The following is a 22,445-nucleotide window of genomic DNA, read 5'->3' as shown; positions in this document are numbered from 1 at the left end:
TCCCTAAGAACGTGTTTCCTGAGCTAATGCTCTCATTTCCGGCGCTTGCCCTTTCTTCTACTTCCTCTTCACCTCCCTTTAAACTTTTGCTCTCATCTTGACAGCTTCCGTAGCATTCTCCTCCGCAACATACTGTGCCTCCATTATCGATATTAATCTGAACCTCCTGTAAAACTCTTCCATAAGCTGCCCAAAACCAAGAATGTAATGAAATTTTAAATTTCTTTTTAAGTGTTGGTATATTAATGCATATTTTACTCTATTTGACTGGTAAGAATTCATTCTTATTATGTCGTTTGTAATCTCAAGCTAACATGGAAAAAATAATAATCAACAAAAAAAAATACTTCAAATATCTAATGTTATAGGTCTTAATATATATAAAAAAAAATCAATGATTTGATATATTTAATGATATGAATACATGGCACTATAAGCCATTAAATATCTTCGAAAGTCATATAATAAATATTGAGGCGCAATATGTTGACAAGTTAAAACTAGTACACATATGAAATTATAATTATAATTATATTAGAAAATACACATATATTTAGGATCGGGGTGTGACGTGGCAAGACTCAAATTCGTTTCTGTCAAGAGTCTTGTAAACAGAGCGGGAATCCTATTGAGTTTGGAATAGGGAAGGACATATTTCCTTTTCGAATGGATCGGGTTTTACCACAATCAATTATGACGTGGAATGGCATAAGAGGCCAACTAGCCCAGCCCAGCCTAGCCAAGATCAGCCCACGATGGATAAAATGCATTAGTCGAAGGTACGGCATTCTATTTGTTTTGAACGAGATGGCAACCCCACGAACAACAATTCTAACAAATGGGATCAAGCCACGTGTAATACCACGTATATCCCAACCAATCGACCTCTTTTCTCAATAACATATGGCCACGTACAAACAAAAAGAACAAAATTGTCTATTATTTGAAACACCTGAGTTTTTTCGGCATCTTAAAAAGATTAGAGGGACAATTTTGTAGTTCCCGCAAATCTGCTAATACCTCACTCACTCACTCGCCAAAAGTCTCGTATTTCATTGCGACGACCTCCAAGAACCTTTTGCCCTGCAACAAAACGCACAGACTCACCTCTCAATGGCGGGCTCAGAGAGCGCCAAAGGAGAGACGACCTTGCGATACGCTTTTGGAAATGTTCTGTCCTTTTTTATCCTTATTTTGATCGGCGTTCTCGCTTTCTCGATCCGTCTATTCTCTGTGAGTTTCTTCTCGGATTTTATAGATCCGATCCTCATATTAACACTCACATTTTATAATTCATGGATACTAGTGGTGCGTTCTTTAGTGTGACTCATCAAAATAAACAGTAAATTAAACAAAACAATACTCGATTTTCTTAATAAAAAATTTGAAGTGAAAAGGTTGACTGACTTAGCCAGGCAGGTAATTGTGGTAAAGCTTATTCTTAATTTTCTTAATTTCAATATTTGGAGTTTTTATTTTGAACTAGAACCGATTTCAGTTAGGTAGTTATTAAGTTGGCTTCTGTGCGTTGTTAGTTATTGAAGTTTCATAAGCTTTGCTGATTGACTTTTCAGGTGATAAAGTATGAGAGTGTTATCCATGAGTTCGATCCTTATTTTAATTACAGAGTCACTCAGGTTGAGTTATTTTTTAAAACCATTGTCTCTTACTCTGTAATTTAACATGATATATGTAGAGGACATAATTTCTTTTCTTTTTCAGTTTTTAACAAAGAAAGGGATATATGACTTCTGGAATTGGTTCGATGACCGAACCTGGTAATCACAATTTTTTTTTAAGTGGAGTTATTGATTACTTCTTCTAATTTATCTATGATTTGTCAGTTTTGACTTATTTTTATTATAATTCATCTAAGGTATCCTCTTGGCCGTGTGATTGGTGGAACTGTTTATCCTGGCTTGACCTTGACTGCAGGAACACTCTGGTGGTTAGTAGTGATTTTAAAAGATGTTCCACCAATTTAAATAATTTGTAGTGCCATGTCTTAGTTATTACTATTTTGGATAACTTGTTGAGTCATTACTTTCCAATGCCAGGCTGTTGAATTCTTTGAATATTCCTTTATCTGTCGAGACTGTTTGTGTATTCACTGCACCAATTTTCTCTGCATTCGCTTCATGGGCAACTTATCTCTTGACCAAGGTTTGTATATAGTGTACTTGATGTCTCATCTTATTGAATATCGAAGCTGGTTTGTTTATGATACGTGCAATTGGTCTTTGCTAGGAAGTTAAAGGTGCTGGTGCTGGACTGACTGCAGCGGCTATTTTGGCCATGGTAAATCCTACAATGGGAATTCGTTACTTTATAAATCATGTAATTGGTTATAGTTTTGCCAACAGCTGCGATGAGGCATCTTTTTGTGACAAGTCCTCAATGACTGGAACATATCAGTTTTAGGAGCCATCTTCTGAAGTATTCTTGCCAGTCAGTAAACAAAAGATGTTAGAAAGTGTCGAGCCATTTTTTCTTAATCTCAATTTGCGCTCAAATAAGTAGGATTTAGATAGATACATGCAGGTTGAGAATTATCAACTGATATTAGTGTTGGAATACCTTTTATCTCAGTAAATTGTAGTATACCAGTAAAGTGGTTTAACAGGATAAATGATGCAAAAGTCCTTTGTAATATGCCAGCTTGAATGAGTTCTTCGTTGGCATTTTGGTTGGAATTGCTCGCTGGGCCTGTGACATGGAAGGACTTAATGTCTCACATGTACAAGGGCATGGAACTTTTCTTGTAAATTATTGGTTAGAAGAAGCCAATAGATGCTTGAAGCATTCACATGTTATAATGTGTATCATTTCTGGTAGTTGTGATCTATGACCGAGGTAATCCCCATCTTTGTTTAGTTGACGGGAGGGTGATGGAACTCTCTTCTGTTGTTTAATGTTGAAGTAGGCAGTATTCCACTATAAGTGGCTTGGTGAATCTTGGGCAGAAGTGGAAGATGGTGATTTGGAGTTTGTGTGCCACCATATCCATATAGGCAATCTGAAAATCCCTCGATGAATTTGTTAGAACATTTTATGATATGTTTACTAATATTTGTATGTCAGGAGAAGAATTGACTGGTTATTCATTGGTGTACTGGTACTATGGACCTAGTTTGGACTTTGGAAGATCTGATTGGGATGCAGATTGGTGTAAACTGCAGTTAACAGTTAGATGGAAGCTACACTTAGTTTGATATGTTGTATGGACAAAATTGTGCAACTATCTCTTGTTTTATTTTAGATAATACTTAAATGTATGACATAAAATTTATACTGATGACATGGTATTTTTATATAGCATCTGAAGCTCCTGCTATATGGAGTACTGTAATGCATAAATATGAAAGTATCAAGAAGTTTAACTGCTTGCCTTTTCTTTTGCAGGTTCCGTCATATATATCTCGGTCAGTGGCTGGCAGCTATGATAATGAAGCTGTAGCTATATTTGCTTTGATTTTCACCTTCTATCTTTATTTAAAGGTTAGATGCTGACAAGATGAAACAAATCTTGCTCATTCCTTTAATACATGCTTACAAAGTGATTGTCACATCTAATTAGATATACCAGTCAATAGCTTTACTATACAAAGACATGGACTGTTAATTAGCTCTTCAGAAAATTGCTTGATTCTCTTATGCTATTTGATTTTCTGTTATTTGCAGACATTGAATACAGGATCCCTCTTCTATGCCACTTTAAATGCCCTAGCATACTTCTACATGGTAGGTCTCTTGCTGATGTTACTTGATTTCTTACAACATCTTGTCATATTTATACTTATTGTTTCATATTCATTTTTCAGGTTTGCTCATGGGGAGGATACACCTTTATAATTAATCTTATCCCAATGCATGTGCTTTTATGCATTGTGACTGGTCGGTACTCTTCTCGGTTGTACATTGCGTATGCTCCTCTTGTAAGTGTAAATGATCTGCCTCTAGTCTTTATTCTAAATAAAAAGAACTTTTTTTGTTATAATTATTGAAGACTGCATGTTGTGTTTCTAAAATTTGGAAAAGAAGCTGGGAGAGCAAGGATAGTAGAGGTCTGTGTGAACAATGGATCTTTTTGTAGGCCTCAGCTTGTCTCGCTTGTGGTATATATGTTTTCATGTTACTTATGTTGAACTTGCATGGGGATTGGTTGATTTGTTGTTGTATGATTTTATGTGTATTGTAGTTTTACATGCCATCTGTATCCCTTCCCAATTTTACATAGAGTGTTTAGGTGTCAGCATTGCATCTTCTATTCTTTTATATGTGTTACATACTGTATGCAAAATGTTTGAGATTGGAAGGAGTATGGTTTTGTGTTTTCTTTAACATTTAAGCTTTTGGGGATTTCTTTTCAGGGGTGGGCTATTTAATTTAGTCTGTCATCTGTCCTGCTTCACTGTCAAAGAAGTTTTCTTTTATTAGATGTGAAGCACTGCAATATATTTCTACATGAATGGAATCTTTGTCTTTGGTTGAAGTGCGGTCTCTTATGCAGGTGGTCTTGGGAACTCTGTTGGCTGCATTGGTGCCTGTTGTAGGTTTTAATGCTGTCATGACATCAGAACATTTTGCATCATTTTTGGTGGGTTCCCCCTATCCTCCCTCTTTAAAACACACTTTGCTCTAATTTTAAATTTTTGTTCTAATATCCATACTTTCCTTATATATGGAAATTCTTGAAAAAATGGTAAAGAATGCTGTAAGGATTAATCTTCCCTTTTAAGGATTGAGAACGAGTTGAGCTCGGCCAAGCTCTGGTATTCTCAGGCTTGGCTTGTCTCTAGAACCGGCATGAATTTAGGTTAAGGCTTATAAACAAGCTGACTGCAGCGTTATTTAAATTTGAGTTAATTGCTGTATGAATTGAGTTAAAATCGAGCTGAGGATTTTCTCACCAGAAGTTATGGAGAAAATAAGTTGCAAATTTATTTTAAACATACCAATATTAAAGCATTCTATTTTTATTTTTTAAAGGGTCTCTTTAGGATTACAAATAGTTTTAAATAAGTACTTATATTGTTGTTTATGTGTGTATATATATATACACACACACAACATATGCACACGCATAATGAAGATATATGCATATGGTCAAAATCTAATTATTCATAAGTCAAAAATATTTGTTGCCTTTCAAGTTCGAACAAGGCAAGTTCATTTTGTTCAAGCATTAATGAAATGATCTTAAAAGTCAAATTGAGCTTTAATATTAATCTCTAAGCTCATCTGATGCCCTATTAGTTAGACTTAGTCATACCATGCTGTCTCTTCAAAGTGTAATATAAGCAACTTTTATGGCTTGTCATGAATAATGACATCAGTGTGGAGATCTAGCACATTTTTAAGAGACTGAAACATAAGTAAATGTTGGAAGTATTGGTGATGTTTTGTGCATAAGATGCTGAGCATGACTTCGCTTGTCATTGCTTTGGTATATAAAGACAGCACCTTTTTCCTATGCTTTCAGTCTGTGTATTGGATCTCTGCAATTTTGTTTTAATTTCTTGGAGGCTTTCTCTTATATGTTACTAATTTTACCTTTGCAGGTTTTTATAATCATCCATGTCGTGGCTTTTGTGTATTATATCAAAGGAATTCTCTCTCCAAATATGTTTAAAGTAGCTGTTACCCTTGTTGTATCTGTTGGCCTGTAAGCTTCTGTCATCATATATTTTATTTTCTTTTTGTAGTGCATTTTAGAAAATAGAACGATCTTGTCATAGATATTGATTTGTTTTTTCCTTATAAATTGCCCTTGGGTATTGTATAATCTTCAGGGCAGTTTGTTGTGCTGTGATGGCAGTTCTAATAGCGATGGTAGCTTCCAGCCCCACAAAGGGATGGAGTGGACGAAGCTTGAGTCTGCTTGATCCGTAAGTACCTGTATTTATCATTCATTTCTGCTGTCAATCGCTGTTATTGGATAACATGTCATATTTGTGTGTGCACATTAAATCTTGTGTTAATTCCCAGGTGTGAACATTAATAGTGAGTTAGATCGGCTCTTTTAGCGACTGGATTGCTCCTATATGATTTCTTACACCTTATATTTTCCATTTTCATTTTCATTACACTCTGAAGAACCTATGCAAGCAAGTATATACCAATCATCGCCAGTGTTAGTGAACATCAACCCCCTACATGGCCATCTTACTTCATGGACATTAATGTTTTGGCATTCTTGGTTCCAGCTGGGATTATTGTGAGTTACATGTTCTTATGTTTATGCCTTTTGAATGATGACCTATAGATTTTCAATTTGTCTCATTATGATTTTTATTTGTTGGCAGGCTTGCTTTCTACCTTTATCTGATGCAAGCTCCTTTGTTGTCCTTTACATTGTGACTTCTGTATATTTTTCTGGAGTCATGGTAAGCAGAACCTTTGTATAACTAATTTCACTTGGATTTCTTTTCTTCTTTGCCCATTTCGTTGTATGTGATTTTTGTGTTTTGATCATATTATAGGTGCGTCTGATGCTTGTACTTGCTCCAGCAGCATGCATAATGTCTGGAATTGCCCTTTCTGAAGCTTTTGATGTCTTCACACGGTCAATTAAGTTTCAGCTACCAGGAGTATCTGGGAATTCCAGAGTTGGTGTAAGCGCATGCCATTGTCACCGTACTGTTTGTTGTTTACTGGCAACCGTTAACAATATTTGCTAGGACTAAATTATGCTTTTGACTGTGAAGTTGGAGGATGCTAGTTCAAGTACTGTTGCGGTGCAAAATGATGCAGGAAAGACAGAGAAACCTGAAGATATAGCAAAGGAACGACCTTCAAAAAAGAATAAAAGGAAAGAAAAAGAGGTTCTGGAGAGGCCATCCATTAGAACCAGAATTCAAAATAGGCTTCTCGTTTTACCTTTAGAGGCATCTATTTTTGGTATTCTATTACTTGTGTTGCTTGGCGCCTATTATGTGGTATGTGGGGTTTCTCTCTTACCTTGATATCCTATGATATTTCAAAAAACAAGCTTACATGCTGGAATTATTTGTGTATTATGAATTTTCAGTTTTTGGCTTGTGCATGATATGGTGTCCTATTACATTCATCAGACATTAGAATGATCCATATATGAACTAAGAGTGCAAAGTCGTCTATAAAATGAGCTTGCCAAGATTAGGGGACTAAAGTCCAAGCAAGAGCACTCTGCAGCAGCCGTCTGCATACTTATTTCTAGCTGCCTTGTTACTGATCCTAAAAGTTTAGTCTAAAAGGTTGATTCAGGAAAGAAGGAAAAACAAAGAAACAATTTGCACATTATAATGCTCTAGTATTCGTTAATTGGTTAGAAGCTGAAATTCAGTGCTTCATAGGAATAGTATCCTTGATGGCTCTTTAGGGGTACACTGTACATGGCGTATTTTGAAAGTTCCATAGCATGCATGCGGCTACTCTTGGCGGCTCGTAGTAACTTACAGTACTAGGTAACAAGTACTCTGGAAGTGAAGTAACTAATGGTTAGTCAGGTGGATTTGCTTCACATGGAGAGAAATGGCTTCTATCTGCAGCCTACTTGCTGATATTTCGGCATGTCTCTCCTAAATTCTTTAAGCTCTGCTCCTTTTTTCTATGAGATTTACCTTTTCCTATTCCCATCTGTTTTGGTCAACACTATCCTTATAACTGAAATGATCTCTGATTATGAGTAATATTTGTCCTTGCAGGTTCATTGTGTCTGGGCAGCAGCAGAAGCTTATTCAGCTCCATCTATTGTATTGACTTCTCATACACATGATGGTGGTTTACATGTTTTTGATGATTTTAGAGAGGCTTATGCATGGTTAAGCCACAATACAGAAGTAGATGATAAAGTGAGTTTTCCGTTACTGTTCCCCCTTGTTCGAACCGTTTGCTTAACATAGTGGTTTCCATTTGTTGATTTGTTTAGTGTTCAAGGTGATGCTGTCATGGCATGTGTCTGTGACAATTACAAGTTCCATGCATTATACATTATTAAATGGATGAAAAAGGTTTGCAATCTTTTATTGATGAAATCATAGCAGTTTCACAATAAATTCCAGTTAAGTCTTCCTTATAATAGCAATTCTTTTACGATAAACAATTGAACTAAAAACTAAAGGATTTTACATGTTCCAGCACTGGTTAATTAGTGATGCTCAAAATAATATATCAGCTTGTCGTGACTGCTTGGTAGGCATAGATTAGTCAGCTGCATTTATATTGACTGTCTTATGTAGCTTGATACTTTATCCAGTGGATGGGTTCCGAAACCTATTTCAGGAGCTCGTTTTAGTAGGTATGTTGGACCAACTAACTGTTTTGCTTTTGATTCTCTCAGGTCGCATCGTGGTGGGACTATGGTTATCAAACAACTGCTATGGCTAACCGAACTGTTATAGTTGACAATAATACCTGGAATAATACACATATTGCAACTGTTGGAACTGCCATGTCTTCTCCTGAAAAGGCAGCTTGGGAAATCTTTAACTCCTTGGATGTAAAATATGTACTGGTTGTCTTTGGAGGTCTGTTTGCTTCTCTTTCTCTCTCTCTCTTCTGCCCCCAAGATTGAGAATACAAAACAGTTCTGATGGATTACTTACTGAATAGGTCTTGTTGGCTACCCCAGTGATGATATCAATAAGTTCCTGTGGATGGTTCGTATAGGAGGGGGTGTGTTCCCTCATATCAAAGAGCCTGATTACCTGGTAAATTTTTGCATGTAGCTGAATGTGATTGAATTTATGTTCCTTTGAATTCTTGTCAATAAGATATCTGCCACAATAGGTTGAAACTGTAAACATTATTTAATTGTGATATGTCTATCTTCTGGCTGAGGTTTGAAGAATGGTTAAGCTTCCTTATTTATATATGGTCTATGATGTTATTGACCATTTGTACCATGTTTTTCTGTCTGAAGAGAGATGGCCAGTATCGGATTGATTCTCAGGCTACACCAACCATGTTAAACTCTCTCATGTACAAACTTTCATATTACAGGTCTGATTTTTTTTTTTTGAACCTAATTATTTCTTTATGAAGATATATTTGGTTCTATTACTCAATAGTTATTCTATGCTGCACTTTTTTCCTACAGGTTTGTGGAAACCGATGGTAAAGGCTTCGATAGAGTGAGGCGAACAGAAATAGGGAAGAAATATTTCAAACTTACGCATTTTGAGGAGGTCAGATAAATCTAATTACACTGGCAAAACTTTGTAGTGTAATCTTAAATAGTTAGTTTATGCCTTCCTAAACTGGGAATTGCAGTATTAGAGTAGCCAAAAAGATCAAAGAGTATACAATCAAAGCCACTTTCTTTTTCCACTGTGCTAAGATTTTGCATTAAAATAAAGAAAAGGAAGATCCTTAATGGAATTTTCTGCAAGCTTCTGACTGGGATTTGTATTCTTGTCAATTTAGGTATTCACAACACACCATTGGATGGTTCGCATATACAAATTGAAACCACAGAAGAACAGGATCCGAGGAAAGGCCAAGAAGAAATCGGTATGTTATAAAGGGTGGATTTTGGAACTTAATACCTTTTAATTTAGGCCCAATCTCCTACTTAACTGCGTTTAATCCTTCTCATGGCAGAAAACAAGCTCAACTCCTAGCTCCAAACGAAGCAGAGCTAGTAAAAGGAATCCGTGGCACTAAATAATTTTTTTTACAGGCTAATGTTCTTAGATATCAGTATTCATATACGATTTGTATGCAAGAGCATTTGGAGGTAATATTTGCAGGCGTGATTGATCATTTTCCTTATGAGATGCAAATGGTAGATCAAAGATTTTGCAGTTGTTCAAATGACCTTGTAGTTTTAACGAACACTAATCAATTTTGCAAATACAGAATTAAATTCTCCACAACCTATGATGAATTGCTTCTCTCATATATGTTGAATGTTGAATCCCCATCGCTGATCATTTGTTTTCTAAAAAAGGAAAAATCATTAACTATATTACAATTTTGAACGTTAGCGTGGGGATTGGAAGGGTCAGATTTATAAAGTAAGAACTGTATACTTATATAATTGGCCAGTAATGAAGGATGTATAATTGATATTTGTCTGGTAGTTAACCAATCCCATTATCCTCGTTTTAGTCCGTGCATTCCTTTAACAATTAGAAGGTCTAAAGCATTGAAAGGAGTCCAGCAGCAGTTTTTCTTTTTTCTTCGGGTGGGGGAGAATTTCTCAAATTTATAAACACCACCCCGAGGAAGGCAATAGCTTTTCAGACAATATCAGCATTTGTCCTTTTGGGTATTAACATATGCAAACTGTTTCAGCGTCAATGCATTTCCATCTGATTTAACATTTTGACGGCACCTCATTTCTGTTTATAAGCATCCAACACGCAATTGATTATGCACAATTGCATCGATAATAATAATAATTAGAGCTTTCACTTCATAGCTCCAACTGTACGCACGAGACTCAACTTCATCCTTTGAAAGAAAACTATGAGATCCACAATACCCTTGTATATACCACTCCATCTACAAACTTGCATTGAAAAAGCAAAAAAAAAAAAAAAGCTCACAGATTTATTTATCATGATTACATTACAAATATTCATCTTTATGGGTAAATCTTACAAACTCCAAAAGAAAAAAAAAGGAAGCTCTCAGTCAATCATAATTCAATCATCAAACATTCATCTTTGTAATTGTGCCCAGCAGTCAGCATAAGATGTACGAAAAAAGAGGGTGGCGAGTATAATATTAAAAATAGAAAATCTGAAAAACAAAAGCCAAGCAGTCTCACCATGTACATTACAAATGGAGGATTCCTACTTGCTGAGCATCAAATAATTAATACGCTACGCCTCCGTGCACTCTTCCTCCTCGAGAACTGTATTTTCCTAAGAGTTGTCGGTCGTCTGAATGAAGGAGCAACAGCAGCAATCTTGTGAAATTTTTACTAACTGCTTGCTAAAAAGATCTGAACTCTAACAATTATATCAAACCAATAAATTACGCTATACAAGAGCTGTATCCTATTCCATACGAGATCAGTCACTAACAAAAGCTCCACCTACCAAAACCATGTTTTAATGGTGCTTTTGATGCCAAGTTGATACCATAAAATATCAGCAAAACCATCACAATCATTTCACAGCAGGTCTTCACATGAGGATTCCATCACCTTGTCATCATATGTATATATATATATATATATATATATATATAGAGAGAGAGAGAGAGAGAGAGAGATATAGATATCTATCCGAGGATCTTATAGTTTCTTAGGCAAGTTGTAAGTCTTCTTCAGGAACTTCACAGCTGTTTCATCACATCGATAACACAAAACTCTCAATAGGGTGTTTGGTTCAGTAGGATTCCACTGGCCAGAAGTTGGAGGCAATGGAAGCCTGGATTTACCAGAAGATCCATAACTCTCCAGAGTAAGATTTTTAAATCGCTCAATTAGACTCTCAGTGTCAGCACGAAACAGAGGGAGAACACTTTTAACTGTGGTTGAATACCTATCTATCAACTCAGTAGGCAATCCATCTCCATTAGACCAGAACAGATCTGTGAGAAACCTGAAATCCTCCCCGATCATTTCAGAATCCTGCAGACTAAAACCTCGAGAAGGACCTCCAGCTAGCAAAACCAATAGAAACCCATCAAAGGAAGCTTTCATTATATCAGTGATAACGCGTGTCCTGACCTTGTCATGCACTGTGGATGAAATAATTTCCAGATACTGTTCAAGCTCCTGAAGAAAAGGATCAATCCTAGAAGATGAAACTTCTCCAGCATACAGGCCATCCCAAAGGACATGACTTAGCTCATGAAAAACAACCTTATATGCGGTTGCCTCACAGAGTTGTTGGATCCCTTCCACACAAGCAGCTGATGAAAGCTCAAACTTTTTCCCCATCCCATTAATAAAATCATCTGTATGAGATGATTTAGAGTCCTTTAATTGAACTGCTGTTCTCTTTTCCAAAACATCCAACTGCATGCGAATGTGCTGCAGAGTATTAATACGTACACATAGCTGGGGAATCCCACAGGAGGCATCCCCATTTGTAGCCTGAGATTTCCTTCTCTGGGCTACATGTGGCCTTTCCTTCTTTTTAAACACATGAAATTTTGAACCTGCTGCACATCTAGTCAGCGCAGGCATAGTAGGCATGTGAGTAGTTCGGGTCCCTGCAAACCATGAAAGATACCTTTTTTTCGTAATCATGGAGAAATGATTAAGTATTAAAGAGAAATTCTCAGGTAATGCATTACATACCACAGCCAGATTTCGTTTTCAATATGTAACTTTGCAGACATTTGTCAAGCCCAGAGACCAAGTATGGAAGCAAGACCGGATGCATAGGTATTGGCAATAGGAAAAATGCTTCTAAAGTTTCATCAACTATTCGTAGAACTTCAACAGCAGAAGGAGCAAATCGCTCTTTGTTTGCCTGTGGATTCCATACCTATGTCAAAGAGGGGGAAGGTCAGATCAATGACTACTCTAAAGTTTCAATTCAACAATCAGAAAACATATTTTCTGATGGTTTCCCAATAGATACGCTCATTCCTGAGTCAAGTCTCCCAAATCTGGTATTTCAGAGGAAGGGGGACAGGAGGACACCTAATAGCAATCTGACTTTAATAGCTAATAAATCGTACCTCTTGTTGCAGATTCCTATCACCCCATTCTTTCAGCCTGTCAACTCTTGTCCTTATCCACGACTTCACAAGATCAGCAATTAAAGCTTCAGCCTCATAAGGAGGCATCTCTTGAATTATTGACTTTCCACCATCTTCACTGTTCACTGCATCTTCAACTGCGATCTGCACAAGATCTTTCTCCAATTTGTCAGCAGCACACAGCACTTGTATTGCATCAGGTGTCAATTCACTGATACCCGAAATGAATTGCCTCAGCTCACTCCCGTAGTAAGAATGTAGGGTGGCTACGGCTACACCTGCTGGAAGAGGGTGCCATCTCTTGAGTATTGGACTAAATATTGCCTTCTCATTAAAAGCCAGTTCACTAATATCTTGTGCAAGCACAGATAGAATAGGAAGTGGAGTCTGCTGATGTCTTGAATGTTTGCTTGACTTAACTTTCTCCATTTTCTGTCTTCATAGAATCCAATAGAACCCATTAGTCACAATAAATGATAGCAAGGCCAGCATGCTAGCATGGTCTAGACGTACAGAATTAAAGGAATTAGCACAATCAAAAAGAAAAAGATGCTCCTTGATAATGGAAACAAAGAAGAGTTCCAAGAATCATATTGTGCCTGAAACGTTTGTACTAGAGGTACGTCTTGAAAGTTGTAGTTTTGAAGTTCTTTCAAAATATGCATAAAAATGTCAAAATGATTTAAGTTCTATTTCAGAAAGGAAAAAGATCTTTGAGCAAGTGTTATAACCATCAAAATTGAACATTAACTGGACAAGGTAGGGATAAAGTATTAACTAAAATAGATCCATCACTATTGTTAAGGAAATCATGCTGAATCAATGAGACTTGCCTGAGAAAAAGCAGCTCGCAAAGATTTCCTTATGTAAGTATCAATCCTCTCAAAGCCAACATCAACTTCTTTCCTTTTTCTACGATATTCATGAGAAATATCTTCTACCAGGATTTTTGCTGCCACAACAGCCACAGAAGCAACAGTTTGCATTGATTCAATATTATCACTATGGAAACTGTTATGGTAACTGAGAAGCTTTTTCTCCGCCCAGCCCAATATTGCACTCAATATGGAACTCAAAATCTTGGAGTAATCTGGGTCCTTAGTTGTCTTTGCATCTTTTTCAACTTCGAGCAACAGATTATTAGCAGCAAGCAATAAGTCATCCTCAACTTGGCCAGTTGCAACATAGTGGTCAAATAAAACCCACAAAAAGCAGAGATTATGCAACATCCGGTCAATTCCAAGGACTACCCAAGTCTTCTTAATGAGTTCTAAAACCTCATCAATTTCTTCAATAACAATGGATTCATCATTGACATCAAAACAAGCATCTAAAAGCACTTGGTAGAGTCTCAAATTCAGAGGAAACCCATCCGCCCAGTGGCAACTATCAGAAACAGACCCATCAAATGATCTACAAGCAAGAGACATAACTACAGTCCTGAGAACCTGCATGGATTCACTGTTTTTCCCAGTTTCAATGGGTTTTTCCAATGCCCCACGAATTATCTGCTGGAGCCTCCGTGGATCACTGTCAGACTTATTGAGTGGTTGGTGAGGATGCAAAAGAAGTCCAGCCTCTAAAAGCTTCAAATTTCTCCTCTGCCAAACTTCATATTCTTGTTGATTAGGGAAATCGGATGACTTGAGTTGCTGCAATAGCTCCAGTGGCAGAACCATCATCTCTACCCGCCTTCCAAGCTGATACAAGACCAGAAACAGAAACTCAGTAATTGACAATACTCTATTTAAAAACCACACTGAACAAAATGACATAAATTAACTCAAAGATCAAAGTTTTTACTCCCATTTATAAAACAATCAGTAATGGCACCATCCATATAGAACTTAATCGACCGTTTCCAAATATCTGCTATCTTCCTCAATTCCGAACCACATTCCAAAGCAAGCAAATGATAGTACGTTTAAAACAAATTCACAGAACTGGAGATAGAGAGAGAAAGATTCTATATTTGGAAACAAAAAGATTTCAACTTTCACGCAATTTCCCATAATCATAAGTTCATACAAGAAAGATCGTCCTTTCTTTTTCCCTCTTGACTTTCTTAGTAACCAAACAAAGAATAATCAAACAGAAAAACAAACCTGACCAGCAGCAATCCTCAAAAGTGCTCGCCTAATCCTCGAATCAGTCTGCTCGGATACTCTCATTTGAACCCTAACCAACTCCCCAACCGTCACCGTTTTCTTCACTCTCCCTACGCTCGCCACCTCCCCACCAGCGCCGGGGGCGCCGCTTCTCTTCTTTATCGAACTCGACCTCATCCCCAACGCCTTCTTGACTTTACTAGCGGCCGTGGAAGTCAACGAGCGCTGCAAAGACGGCGCATGGGTCAAAGCAGGAAGCGGAGCGGCCCTTTCACCGTTTCTCTCAGATTGAGGGATGTAAGTCAAAGGCCTACTACCGGAGCTCCGGCAAGCAGCAATTAAAATCTCGTAAGCGGATTCTTGGAGCTCCGAATTGGATAAATTGGGAGCAGCGTCGCTAAAAGGTGAATGGAGGCCTTGAGTTGGGTAAATTGGCATGGTCGGAGTTGAAATATTAATATTAGTATTATTATTGTTATGTCTTTTGGAGTTGCCTAACGGTTTATCCCTGAAAATATGAGACATATTGGCTTAGTATTGAAGTGGCCAAAGGGAAGGTGGGCTAAAGAAGACTTCTGTTTTTCCTTTTCTTCACTTTTGTGAGTGGTGATGGTCGTTTTCTTTACTTTTGAGAGGATTGAGTGGATTATGTAAAAGTTGTGTTTCTTCTGTTATTCTTGCTTGGCTTTTAAGGTAGAAATGATGTTGTTTTCAGTGTCATCAATAAACAAAGAAAAAAAGTTGGGAATTTTGTATGTAGATTAGACTGTTTCTTTTGTGTCGTGTAGAGAGAGAGAGAGAGATAGCGGTTGGTTGGTTACAGGGTTATATGAGAGAGAAAAGTGAAAGAGCGTGGAAATTCTGGAAAATGGAGTGGCGTTCTCGAGAATCAGGCATCGCTCGTGAAACAAATTTATACTTCTAGTGACATATCTGAAAACCACCGTCGCTAATGCTTTCACCATCACTTTTATTTTTTTCTATGGCATCCCCCTGTTGCTTCTTTTCTTTCCTTGGGAAAGAATTTCATGTTTTTTAATTAAATAGTAATGACTAATACTTTCTTTTATGGAACTAACCCATAGTCATTTTAGTTTAGATTTTAAGTCAACAATTTCCTTAAAAGAAACAGCACCTTCTTTCTTTTTTAATAAAGAACATTTGGGTCTCAAGTCGAGGATATTCCCCTTAAGCATCAACTCAGGCCATTCTACCCACAAAACACAATATTCATACAAACCATAAGGGAAAAAGAAAAAAAAGGAGCAACCAAAATTCAAATACTGATCATATACAACAGGACAAGAATCACAAAATAAAGACAAGAAACCCAAACCAATCGTGGAGGAACTGAACCAATTTTTGTCCTCTTTTTTCTCTCTCCCTATCAATCATTAACTGACCTGTCTTCATTTATTTGATACCTTAAACATTAATATTGCTTTTTAAGTCCATTATATATTAAAATCGAAGGTCAAAGCTGGTAAGCATAACCAAGCTCGACAAAAAAAAAAAAAAAAAAAAGAATCTAAGTAGCCTGCAAACTCTAAATCTGTCTCACTTTTAATAGTGTTGTTGTTCATGCCAAATCCAATTTAATCTGATCAGTCTCTTTATACACAACAATAAAGATATGGGAAATTAAACATTTGCATTTAGATAACATAAAACACTTCACAAATATTAATTTTCTTTTGTTGGTTAAACTCCCAAATATTTTTCAATGAAAACAGGAAACCTCACAAATGTTGTAGAAGCATATTATGTAATAAATAGATATTAAACTAAAGCTAAAGTTTAGATTATAGGCATACAATTGGGCCAGTAGTTGAAATTTGGTTAGAAAAATACAAGTGGCTTGAATTGTAATTAAACAGAAGGCAGCTTGCTTGAAACCAAGAAGAAAGCGTCAGAAGAGCAAAAGACATTTAAGATTATGGATGACAAATTATTAGGAAAATGTCAAACAAAAGCCTCTTCAAACCTTTGATGTTTTCCTCTGGAAAACAAATATATTTATATATTCTTTGCCTGGCCAAAGTATATGCTGCCAACCCAGATATCCATGAGGATAAAGCTACAGCTCTGCCTCTTCTTTTCTTTTCTTTTGGGGTTCTTTTCCTTAATCATGTTGTTGTAATAATAGATTATATGCTTGAAAGTGAGTGTCTTGACATCACTCCGCTTTATATATTAAATAACTATCGCTAGTTACTACCATGTTTAAGCTAAAATAACATAATATACTACTCATACCTCAATGCAATGCAATGCAAGATTATGGATTAATATATTTTTTAAAACTGCTGTCAATTTTTTAATATTATATTTATTTAAAATTTATTAAATAATTTATTTTATTTAAAAAAATTATTAAAAATAATAAAATTAGAAAATATATTTTAGTGTTATAAAATATATTAACTGAAATTTATTTAAAAAATTTATTTATTTTATTAAAATTTAATTTAACTAAAATAAATTTTATATAAATTTGAATATATAAAATTCTAAGTTAATTGAAATAAATTTTATAAATCCAAATAAACACAGTATAAGTGTTAACCACTAGCAGGAGGGGACACTGGTAATGAATAAAAACTGCACGTAAAAATATATTGTCTTTTAAATTTATGTCAATATTCTTTAGTTGGATGCTCTTTTCAAATTTTATTCTTTGGCCATAAAATTCTGGGTAACAAATAAAAACAAAATTCTTAGATACGATAAGGACTTTTCCTATTATCCATGGACAATGTCTCTATTTGCAAACGTACAGTTTTCACTTCTTTTGGTTTGGTGAAGATTGCAAATTGATGGAGAAAGTTGATACCATGCAGCTGTAGTAATTGAAACAACATCTAACAATTGACAGTTGACACCCTTTTAATAACAGTAACAAATGCTATTAATACTAATAAATATGGAAGGTGATCTGTCCTTAATTAGCTTTACCAAACAATTATAATCTGGTCTTGAATTACTTTAGAGTAGGTTCTGTGTCAAAATTGAGCAATCATTCTCACTATTATTACAATTTTTATAAATGAAGGAGCCACTCAAACTTAAACATTTATTCAAGAATTAAAATATCAATTGCCAAAAAACCCATATCATGAAAATACTGAATATTTTGGAAGAACTTAATAAGCGTTCTTTAATAAATTCAGTTATCCCCATCATTACTTTTGTATGTGCCACATTTGATAGATAGAGAGTACCCATGTACCTATTTTTGTATGCATAATTAAAAAAAATCTCTTTTAAATGAGAATTCAACTTGAATGGTAAATTAGATCCATCTACTCTCAAACTAAACTCTAGTAATTAATGCTGTGTAGGCAGATAATTCTGCTGAAGCAAGCAAGTTTTAGGGGCACTTTTTTGTGTAAGATTGCCGATCACTGATTATGTAAAGTGTCTGATTATTCTTGCAGTTATAAAAATCACAACTCAACTACCATCAAGTTGGCATGTAAAATTGATCAGTTTGGCCCAAAACGAATAATAGAATAAATTCCAATTACAGAGGCTTACTTTAATCATGATTCATGTCACCCCTTTACAGCTTGGAGCCATACAGAAGCTGACCCACATAACAGAATAAACAGAAATTTAAATTCGGAGCCCAACCAAATACAGAGACACTCAAATTCAGCGGCTCCTCTCCTTAGAATTGCTTCCTCTACGAGTATGAAATAACATGCACCATTCTCATGATCATATTGTGCTAACTCTGATAATGCCCCTTCCTGTGATTCAGTGCCCTACGATACTGTGATTTCGGAAACTGAGAAGTATAGATTCATGAGAGGTATACTGCTGATAATTTCTACACTCAGTGTTATTTTCAGTGCCTTTTGATTTATGCACAAAGCGAGGCCAGATTTGTTCATTGGTCGGACGCCAATTTTATAATGCACCACAAGAGCACATGCTAGAATGGAATTCAAACCTAACTGTTGTCAGAAATTTGTAGTTGGACAACCTGCTATTCCAGGACTAAAGCTACTTACTGGTTTTGGTACTTGCCATTTTCTCCAATGATGGAATGGTAGCTTCAAAACGTAGGCATTTGGGTTCATTAATAGCCCACGTAAATACATGTCCAGGAAGAACTTGTTTCAGTACAGTGATTGTCATGGCATTGCTAATAAAAACTATTTTCTTTCTTTCTGTGTTTTTCTTTTTAAGCTTGGAGCAAGTGCTTCGGCCAGTTTCTTACATGCCTGGGCTCTCCTGAGTCGTGGCCCATGGTGTGTTATATGAATAAACCAATCAAGCCCAGAACCAACTATATTTAGTCTGGCCAGTTTCTTACAAGCCCTTGGGGCAATAGTCTTTAAGAACCTTAATAACCCTAACCCAGAGGCAACAATGGTTATTGTGTCTGTGCCTTGGCATTCATGCTAATTCATGTATGGCTGTTGTGTCCATACCACTATTATTATTATTCATTTCCCTGTTCAAATGTGCTCCTCTAATTAATATAAAAAATTTCAGCAACAACTACCTTAGCCATAAGCAGGCAAGTGGAGTTTTAAAGGCACCAAATAAACCCAATTCTCCATGTTAGGTGCATGTTCTTTTTAAACAGTAAAGATCATGTCGTGCACTGTCTTATCTTACCCACAAGAAGCTTTCAGAACTAGAATTTATTGTTCGTCTACTTATTACTATATTCTGTTGTCGTGATATGAGGTATTAATGTACACTTTATGATTTGTTCGTTTTTGGCATGTCGTAATATGGACATGAACATTATTCCCAGTGATCTATAACATTTGTGCCAATTGGATGGATCAAATTTGTCTTAAAGCCCAATCTTCAAAAGGACCTTTTTTGGCCCAAGCTTCACTTTGCTAAGGATCCCATGATAACCATGCTTTGATCTTAAAAGTATCACTGTATTAAAATATCACTGATTTTTCTAGGGTAAACTTTGAGGAATGGACAGTTAATATTCATATAATCACTCACAAACCTAAACATGTCCCTGAAGCATCACCGCTTGTATCCGAAGAATAATCCAAAAGACAAGAAGGAACTGTCGATGAGCCCTTGTCTAGAGGGTTCTCAGGAAGTCACGAAATCGAAGAACGCCCATGTGCAATGTGATGTTGATTGCTCTAAACCAGATCACAACTAGTTTGTTTCCTTTCGATGGTATTGGTTAATGCAAATTAGAACTAATCTATTTCTGGGCTTACCCAGTACGTACTGTCAGATTTCTTCAGTTTCATTATGGTACATACATACAATAAGCTTCTTCTCTTGGTTCATTTCTTTCACATATTGGCTTTAGACTTGTTATACAAGGGTCTTGCCCTAATCTAGTTAATAATAAATATAATATTCCATTCCATATTCCTTACTGAAAATACCACATGAGGCAACAATGTCAGAGCACATCATCACCATATCATTGCATCAACAAGCACATATAGATTAAGGAAAAAAGAAGAAGAAAGAAATAGAAATATTAAAGAATCAAACATGCATATTGTGTACACAAGAAAAACATAATTTCCCTTTCCAAGAGAGGCTCCACCTGAAGATTCACATGTTTCCACTACTCATATATGATATTATCAAATTCCTTTTTTTCTCTTCTCAACCTCCCACCCAACAAAAACCAGACAAAACCAGACTAATTTAATTTCTTTTTCTTTTTTCCTCCTCCATTTTGCACAAGGGACTGTCTGCAAAAAGCTACACACGTGTGGTATAGAGAATACACACGTGCGATGGCCCGTCACATTCTATAAGAAATTATGTCCCTGCACAGCAGATTCTGTAGACGCCGCAAATCCATGAAGAGGACCCATCGCATCGGTCCCCTTCTTCTTTCGCCCTGTGTACATTAACAGCAACTAACTTTTCACTGCCTACCTACAGCAGTCACCTTTGACCAATCAATGCCACAATTCTTAATCCGACGGTTCTTGCCACGTATCGTTCTTCTTCATCATCCAACAATAAATTAAAAGGATTGTTATATCATACTTGAAATCAGGGTGCAACTAATTTTTAATCTTTGTGGCACAAAACTTTTGTCCAAGTTAGTGTTAAGGATCAGAGCATGAGTGAAAAAAATTATAAATTTATTAAGGACTTACTCTGGAGACAGTAGGGATAAAAAAAATAAAACCAAAATAAACATCAGGGACTTTTTTTTTTTTTTTTTTCTAAATTAAAGTCTTAGGTATATTTTGTAATTAATTACATGAGGTCGGCACATAGATAGGTGCACCTGGGGACCCTCCTACAAGTCGGTCTCATATCTATAGGGATGTTTATATGTAGCATTATTTTTGTGCCAAATAGTTTATTTTTTCCAATTTTCTATATAGAAGAGAAGGAAATTTCCATAGGGTCCATGGACCTCCATGGTTGGTAGGTGACAAGGTCCATCAAAATTTCTATTGGAAAAGACATGTTTATATTTTGGACCTCTTATTCAGATTCGGTACTCAATTAAGAATATTTGATGTTCTTAGCCGTACAATTGTGAAATGTTATCAGACATATTAAAAAGGGTTCAAGCTCTAATTTGCCTTTCTTAATCCATGTGAGATTAACTTAAAACGAGCGGAAGCGTTTAGAATTAGTTAGTGGAAACGACGAGCAAAAGAAGATTAACTTCCTTAATACCCACTTAGTTGTTGTGCTAAACTAGTTTAGATTACACCCTAATTGACCTTAAAAGAGGTTCAAACCTCGTGAAAATGACGGTTGAGATTTATTTTCTCCTCGAGATAATGTTGGTTGGTCGACAGTAGACAAAGGCCACAATAGTTAGGTTGCCTTTTCTAATCAGACAAAAATTATCTTTCCCCTTTAAAAGGCATTTTATCTTTTAACTTTTCATTTCAGTCCAGTCAGTGTGAAGAAAATAGATAATCCCTAATTTTCAAATCGTTAGCGAAATATCTACAAGTAATGAATGAAAATTTGACACTTTATTTTAGGAATTCGTGGCTTGAAATGTGTTATATTATACGACCACTCGCTGTCAAACACCATTATAGAAATGGGTTTAGGCTTGAGATAAAAAGTGGCATCTTTTTGTAGAAAAGGCAAAAATTCACATCATTTCTCCTTAAAGAAAAAAAGGGCACATTATCTTTATCTTTTGTTGATCTTTTCTACGCTTCAAATAAACATTGAAAATGATATTAGTGAATTAGCCGACCAACCAAAACAATTTTCTCTTTTTCTTAAAAAGAAAACCATATAAATTTTTCTTCCATATACATTTTCTTCCGTATCAGACAACTTGCACTTTGTCTGCCAGATAGACTATACTTTTTTTAATAGGTCCTACTAGCCTGTACTAAAAGTCCAGATCCTTCGCCCATTTCATTATTGAAGAGACGAAGGTGAGTTTCATCTTTGGAAATTATGATGATTAGATGAGTTATTTTGGTAGTAACTGAGTTTATATCTCTAATTAATCATGCTAATTATGTTTCGCAATTAATATATATATATATATATATATATATATATATATATATGGAAACATATTTTAGAATTTTTTTTAAAATTAAAATATACATGTATATATAATTTGCCTTGTGTATGTGATTTATAATTTGTATTTTAGACTTTTCTCTATTTCAATTAAAGAAAGAAAGAACACTTTTTGGAATTAATGACTACATATATATAGCTTTCGTAGCAGCT

At 35.8% G+C, this 22,445-nt stretch overlaps 2 protein-coding genes across 3 annotated transcripts; one reads left to right on the top strand and one right to left on the bottom strand.

Moving 5' to 3' along the window:
* The first annotated feature begins 978 nt into the window (after positions 1-978).
* Positions 979-9,857, top strand: LOC8268310 (dolichyl-diphosphooligosaccharide--protein glycosyltransferase subunit STT3A). 2 transcript variants are annotated; one of them, XM_048372132.1, is made up of 23 exons: positions 979-1,233; positions 1,575-1,637; positions 1,723-1,778; positions 1,877-1,948; positions 2,058-2,163; positions 2,248-2,298; positions 3,403-3,498; positions 3,682-3,741; positions 3,822-3,941; positions 4,511-4,597; positions 5,562-5,665; positions 5,793-5,888; positions 6,097-6,217; positions 6,306-6,386; positions 6,483-6,614; positions 6,708-6,938; positions 7,686-7,832; positions 8,321-8,507; positions 8,593-8,690; positions 8,903-8,982; positions 9,080-9,167; positions 9,406-9,492; positions 9,583-9,857. In XM_048372132.1, the coding sequence occupies exons 1-23, from the start codon at positions 1,114-1,116 to the stop codon at positions 9,643-9,645; spliced, it is 2,346 nt and encodes a 781-aa protein (XP_048228089.1). In that variant the 5' UTR covers positions 979-1,113; the 3' UTR covers positions 9,646-9,857. The 2 variants fall into 2 exon arrangements, with proteins under 2 accessions (XP_048228089.1, XP_002514244.1); XM_002514198.4 differs by having other exon boundaries at positions 980-1,233; positions 3,822-3,935.
* Positions 9,858-10,515: 658 nt separating this feature from the next.
* Positions 10,516-15,770, bottom strand: LOC8268311 (protein unc-13 homolog). The gene is made up of 5 exons (XM_015716317.3): positions 14,754-15,770; positions 13,482-14,348; positions 12,628-13,080; positions 12,242-12,431; positions 10,516-12,153 (listed from the first exon to the last, which is right to left on the bottom strand). Exons 1-5 carry the CDS (start codon positions 15,279-15,281, stop codon positions 11,228-11,230), a joined length of 2,964 nt encoding a protein of 987 aa, XP_015571803.2. The 5' UTR covers positions 15,282-15,770; the 3' UTR covers positions 10,516-11,227.
* Between the last annotated feature and the right edge of the window lie 6,675 nt (positions 15,771-22,445).

The sequence above is a fragment of the Ricinus communis genome, chromosome 3 (genome assembly GCF_019578655.1).
Source record: "Ricinus communis isolate WT05 ecotype wild-type chromosome 3, ASM1957865v1, whole genome shotgun sequence".
Taxonomy (NCBI): Eukaryota; Viridiplantae; Streptophyta; class Magnoliopsida; order Malpighiales; family Euphorbiaceae; genus Ricinus; species Ricinus communis.
Note: the sequence above shows the minus strand (reverse complement) of the source record. Positions and strands in the feature narration are given on the sequence as shown.

Bases quoted from the DNA above. Each gene is read 5' to 3' on its own strand.
- LOC8268310 (XM_048372132.1), top strand. From the start codon at position 1,114: ATGGCGGGCTCAGAGAGCGCCAAAGGAGAGACGACCTTGCGATACGCT. The intron at 1,779-1,876 runs GTAATCACAATT...AATTCATCTAAG, and splicing joins TGGTTCGATGACCGAACCTG to GTATCCTCTTGGCCGTGTGA. The intron at 3,942-4,510 runs GTAAATGATCTG...TCTCTTATGCAG, and splicing joins CGTATGCTCCTCTTGTAAGT to GTGGTCTTGGGAACTCTGTT.
- LOC8268311 (XM_015716317.3), bottom strand. From the start codon at position 15,281: ATGTCTCATATTTTCAGGGATAAACCGTTAGGCAACTCCAAAAGACAT. The intron at 13,081-13,481 runs GCAAGTCTCATT...CTATGAAGACAG, and splicing joins TGCGAGCTGCTTTTTCTCAG to AAAATGGAGAAAGTTAAGTC. The intron at 12,154-12,241 runs GTATGTAATGCA...CATGGTTTGCAG, and splicing joins GAAAACGAAATCTGGCTGTG to GGACCCGAACTACTCACATG.